Raw genomic sequence first — 5,510 nt, forward strand, 5'->3', positions numbered from 1 at the left:
ACTCACAGATCCACAAAAAATGGTTGTTAACGACATATTTCTTAGTGACATTTCCACTAATTTCAGCCAAAAATGAATCGCATTATTTGAACATCATGAACATCACTAATTTCAGAAGCTAGTGCCACCAGGTCAATGAAAAATGAAAGCGAAATATTGTTTGTTATGTTCAGAAACCAATGAATGTGAGAAAAAGAAAATTATGAGTGGGAGTGGGAAATTAGACTGTTACAAGTACAAAGATACTTTGAAATTGTTTATGTTGGAGAATTGAGTAAGAAAGAAGAAGGAAAGTGAAGAAGAATGAGGTAGAAGATTGAAAGAATTTGAATCAATGAATATGCATATACTTCAAACTATCACAAGCTAATATACTACTTTCTATAAAAAGATTAACTAACTTTAACCACTTGCTATATCTAGAAGCTACAAACTAACTCAACTAACTCTAATGATTACAATTATTAACACTCCCTCTTAATCAAAGAGTTACCCTTTTACAAGATATAGCAACAAAACAACTACACAACCTTATCACCAAATCTATGTACATTCAACATATCTCTAAACCTCTTAAACTTGTCAACCTTGAGAGCCTTTGTCAAAATATCAGCCTTTTGCAAATCTGTTGAACAATGCACCATCTTAACCTTTCCATTTCCAACTTGATCTCTTAGAAAGTGGAACCTTGTCTCAATGTATTTACTCCTTCCATGGCTAACAGGATTCTTTGCTAAGTTTATGGCTGATTGATTGTCCACCCTTAGCTCGAAGTCCTCAAACTCTCCATACCTCAATTCTGTCATCAAGTGTATCAGCCATAGACCTTGGCATATGGCATTGCAGGCTGCAATGTATTCTACTTCACAAGTTGAGAGAGCAACCACATCTTGCTTCCTTGAATTCCATGACACAGGTGCACCAAAGATGGTGAATACATCCCCTGAGGTGCTTCTCCTATCCTCTTTATCTCCACACCAATCAGAATCTGAAAAACCAACAAATCTTGATTCATTCTTCTGGTTCTGCTTTGGAAACAGATCACCATAGTTTGGTGTTCCCTTTAAGTATCTGAGGATCCTCTTTGTTGCTACCAAGTTGATTGAGTAGGGCTTGCCATGTACCTGCTTATCACTCCTACTCTATAGGTTATTTCGGGTCTGCTATGGCAGATGAATCTAAGACATCCAACCATCTGTCTATAGAGAGTTGCATCTGCAAGCATTTCAGGCTCTGCTTTACTTGGTTTCTGATTTCCTTCTACTGGCACTGATGCAGGCTTGTAATTCATCATCTTAAATCTTTCTAGTACATCAACAATGTACTTTCTCTGGTGCATTATGATTCCTCTTGGTGTCTTGAGGAACTCTATGCCAAGGAAGTAGGCTAGCTCTCCTAGATCAGTCATTTCAAATTCTGATTTGAGTTCTCCTTTTAGCTTCAAGATCTCAGCCTCATTGCTTCCTGTAATCACCAAGTCATCTACATAAAGGCAAATTAGAGTTAGTTCACCTGTGCCAGTCAGATTGACATAAACACCATGTTCTACTCTGCATTTGGTGAAGCGAATTGATGTTAGGAATGAATCAATTCTCTTGTTCCAAGCTCTTGGAGTTTGCTTCAATCCATACATTGCCTTTTTCAATATCAACACCTTTGTTCTATCTGCTGATGTCTCGAATCCAGGTGGTTGGGTAATGTATACCTCTTCCTCTAGAGGTCCATTGAGAAATGCACTATTGACATCTAGTTGCCATTGTTTCCATTCTAGCTAGCTAAGGCCACAATAAGTCTAACTGTTTCAAACCTGGCAACTGGTACAAAAACTTCATCATAGTCATAGCCTTCCTTTTGCATGAAACCCTTTGCTACAAGCATTGCTTTGTGCTTAGCAATGCTTCCATCTGGTCTCAGTTTGACTTTGTATACCCATTTCACAACAATAGGCTTCTTGCCAGTAGGTAATTTTGCTTCTTCCCATGTGTCATTCCTTTTGATGGACTTGAGTTCTTCATTCATTGCATCACACCAAACATCTTTTTGGACTGCCTCATTGAAACTGATGACTCAACCTCACCTAGGAGTGCCAAGTGAACTAGGTCTCCTTCATCTTTGATCACATCATCTGAGAACATTTCAGATTCACTGAGCCTTAGTGGTAGATGTCTTGTTCTGGTTGGTCTGCACTGAGCATCCTTGATCACCTGATTATGTGAGTCAGGTTCTAAGACTTCTGCAGGTTCATGATCTTCTTGTAGAGGAAACAGGGTAGGTGTCTTGTTGTGCTCAACTTTCTTTAGATATTCATTCCAAGAACTCAACTCATCAAAGTAGACATATCTGCTGAAGTTTATTTGCTTGGTGATAGGATTCAAGAGTTTGTATGACCCTGTTGAGTGGTATCCAACATGGATCATTAGTTCACTCTTGTCATCCAATTTCTTCCTCAATTGGTCAGGAATGTATTTATAACACACTGATCCAAACACTCTTAGGTGCCCTACTGATTGTTTCTTTCTAGTCCAGGCCTCTTCTAGAACTTGATTGATCAATGCTTTAGTTGGACATCTATTCATAACATATGTTGCTGTCATCACAGCTTCACCCCAAAGGTTAAGAGGTAGGCTTTTGCATTTCAGCATGCATCTCACCATATTCATGATAGTTCTGTTTCTTCTCTCAACTACACCATTGTGTTGTGGTGTATAAGGGGCAGTAACCTCATGAATCATGCCATGTGCTTCACAGAAAGATTCAAACTCTCTTGAGGTGAATTCACCACCTCCATCAGTTCTAAGGATCCTTAGTTGCTTCCCTGATTGCTTTTCTGCTAGAGCTTTGAACTTCTTCAGGTTCTCAAACACTTCACTTTTGGCCTTGATGAGATAACTCCATATTTTCCTACTGAAATCATCAACAAAAGACACAAAGTATTTGTTTCCACCTAGTGAGGGGACCTCAAAAGGCCCACACACATCAGAATACATAATATTTAGTATATCTAAGGCTCTTGTTTAAGTGTGCTTACCAAATGTAGACCTGGTTTGTTTGCTAATCAAGCAACTGTCACATGCTGAGTTTTGAGACTTGATTTCTGGCACCAATGACCAAATCTTTGGTGCTTAACAGATTGAGATCTTTGTATTTGAGATGACCATATCTCAAATGCCAGAGCAGAGATTCATTTGAGGCTGCTTCTGCATTGAGACACTCAGAGTCTCTAATTCTAAGCTAAATTTGGAAAGTTCTGTTGTTTGATAGAGGAGCTTGTAGAATTCTTCTTTTCATGTTGTCTAGGACCTCCATAACTCCATTGTTTAGCCTCATAGTGAAGCCTTTTTCATGCAGTTGTCCTAGACTTATGAGGTTTGTCCTCATTTCAGGAACAAGCAACACATCTGTGATATAAGCTCTCTTGCCATTCTCCAATTTGAGAGGAATATCTCCCATTCCTTCAGTGATTGCCACTCTGTTATCTGCAAATTTGACCTTGCTTCCCTTGCTTGGATCAAAGTGCACAAGCCACTCTTTATGCCCAGTCATGTGATTAGAGCAGCCAGAGTCCAAGTACCAAGTGTCACTTCTTCTTGTTGTGCAATCTGTTGTCATCATAAACTGCACAACTTCCTCATCAGATTCATTAATCTCTTCTTTGGCAAGGTGTGCTTCTGAATCTTGCCTCCTCTGATTCTGGTTCTTGCTAGGAGCTAGGCACTCATTTGAGTAGTGCCCGAATTTGTCACAGTTGAAGCATCTGACCCTTTTCTTATCAAACCTTTTCTTCAATCCTTTAAGTTGTTTGTAGCCATTTCTTTTTTATTGTTCTGGTTGCTCAACCTTGTTCATATAGTAATTTTTCTAGTTGCTCTTCTATTCACCATACTTTTGTTGATTCTTGGTTGAGTTCATAGCAAGAAATGCTCATTTCCTTGTAGTTTGTACCTGCAGAGCTTGATGTGAGGATTGACCTGTTATCCTATCATTAAGCCTCTGCTCATGAGCTTCAAGTGATCCTTGAAGCTCCTCAACCTTCATGTTCTCCACTCTTCCTGATTCTTCTATGGCTATCACTACATTATCAAACCTTGGAGTTACTGACCTTAGCACCTTTTCTACAATGATTGTATCCTCCATCTTTTCACCACATGCTTTCATAGCATTGATGTGTGTGATCAATCTTGTGAAAAATTTAGCAATTCCTTCACCTTTTTCCATCTGCATGAGTTGATACTGCCTTCTCAAGGTTTGTAGACGAAATTTCTTTAGCTGAGTTGCTCCTGCATAGTGGTTTTCTAGCACATCCCATGCTTCTTTTGCTGTTGCAGATCCTACAATCTTTTCAAAATGAGCATTGTCTACAGCTTGATGGAGGAGACATATTGCCTTGCAGTCTCATTTCTTATTCTGTTTGTGTGCATTCCTTTGAGCTTCGGTGGCTCCTTCTTCCAAGGTTGGCAGCCCCTCTTCCACGATGTCAGCAACATCTTGATAGCCAAGTATTGCCTTCATTTGTATGCACCATCTACTCCAGTTTTTGCCATCTAACACAGGAAGAGTTATGACATAATTCCCTGTTGTTTGGGCCATTTTCTTCTTGCAGCGGAAAGCTTTGTTGATCCTTTCAAGGCTCTTGATGTCAAATGTTGGAGAATTAAGTAAGAAAGAAGAAGGAAAGTGAAGAAGAATGAGGTAGAAGATTGAAAGAATTTGAATCAATGAAAATGCATATACTTCAAACTATCACAAGCTAATATACTACTTTTTATAACAAGATTAACTAACTTTAACCACTCGCTATATCTAGAAGCTACAAACTAACTCAACTAACTCTAATGATTACAATTATTAACAGTTTATTCATTAATTGTGAAATTCACTATCTTCTCCCACTCACGTTCATTCATCATAAACTCTTCACAAATAATTATCCAATATAAGGGTTATTCCGCTAGCTATAGTTATTCCTTAATACAGTCTCATTTTCTCAATGGATGATAATTCATTTCTATGGGTATTGCGTGCTTTGAAATTGACTTCTTGCAATTTAAGAAACCTAAGCTCGATTTACTGATTTGTTTCTCTTTCCATTAAAGCTATCATTTCAGTAGAACGATACACTCCGCTGGTCTCTATCGAAACCATGGAAACAGTTGGGCTCTCTGAAACATTCACCAAATTGAAAAAGTAAGGAAAAGCGAGGTGGTGGGACGATGATGGTGTTGTGGACGCCCTACTGTGATGGTGTGGAAGTGATGGTGTTGCTCTGATGCTGGCGATTGTGATTGTGTAGAAAGATTTTTGTGATATGCCAAAATTTGCATTTAATAGTAATCATTCAATAGCGGTTATTAGTACAATGCTGTTAAATATAAGATGAAAGAAAATCAATAATTTTCTTTGAAGCGCAAATGTTATTAAATGTAATAAATAGATAAATATTCAATAGGGCTTTCTATAACAACTTGAATGTTTGCCTCAGAGATTCAACAATGCTCCTTGAAGCAGGTGTT

The 5,510-nt window shown here is 38.3% G+C and overlaps 1 protein-coding gene across 1 annotated transcript; it reads right to left on the reverse strand.

Annotated features, from left to right (window-relative positions):
- Nucleotides 1-3,231: 3,231 nt before the first annotated feature.
- On the reverse strand, nt 3,232-4,587 carry LOC109339068. The gene is made up of 3 exons (XM_019576443.1): nt 4,417-4,587; nt 3,943-4,335; nt 3,232-3,714 (listed from the first exon to the last, which is right to left on the reverse strand). Exons 1-3 carry the CDS (start codon nt 4,585-4,587, stop codon nt 3,232-3,234), a joined length of 1,047 nt encoding a protein of 348 aa, XP_019431988.1.
- Nucleotides 4,588-5,510: the final 923 nt, after the last annotated feature.

The sequence above is a fragment of the Lupinus angustifolius genome, unplaced genomic scaffold (genome assembly GCF_001865875.1).
Source record: "Lupinus angustifolius cultivar Tanjil unplaced genomic scaffold, LupAngTanjil_v1.0 Scaffold_54_54, whole genome shotgun sequence".
Lineage (NCBI taxonomy): Eukaryota > Viridiplantae > Streptophyta > Magnoliopsida > Fabales > Fabaceae > Lupinus > Lupinus angustifolius.

What these genes read in the sequence shown, in the direction of transcription:
- LOC109339068 (XM_019576443.1), bottom strand. Translation starts at nt 4,587, where the DNA reads ATGGCCCAAACAACAGGGAATTATGTCATAACTCTTCCTGTGTTAGAT. An exon ending in CCACCGAAGCTCAAAGGAAT is followed by an intron (nt 4,336 to 4,416) that starts GCACACAAACAG and finishes CATTTTGAAAAG; the next exon opens with ATTGTAGGATCTGCAACAGC. An exon ending in CCTCACATCAAGCTCTGCAG is followed by an intron (nt 3,715 to 3,942) that starts GTACAAACTACA and finishes TACTCAAATGAG; the next exon opens with TGCCTAGCTCCTAGCAAGAA.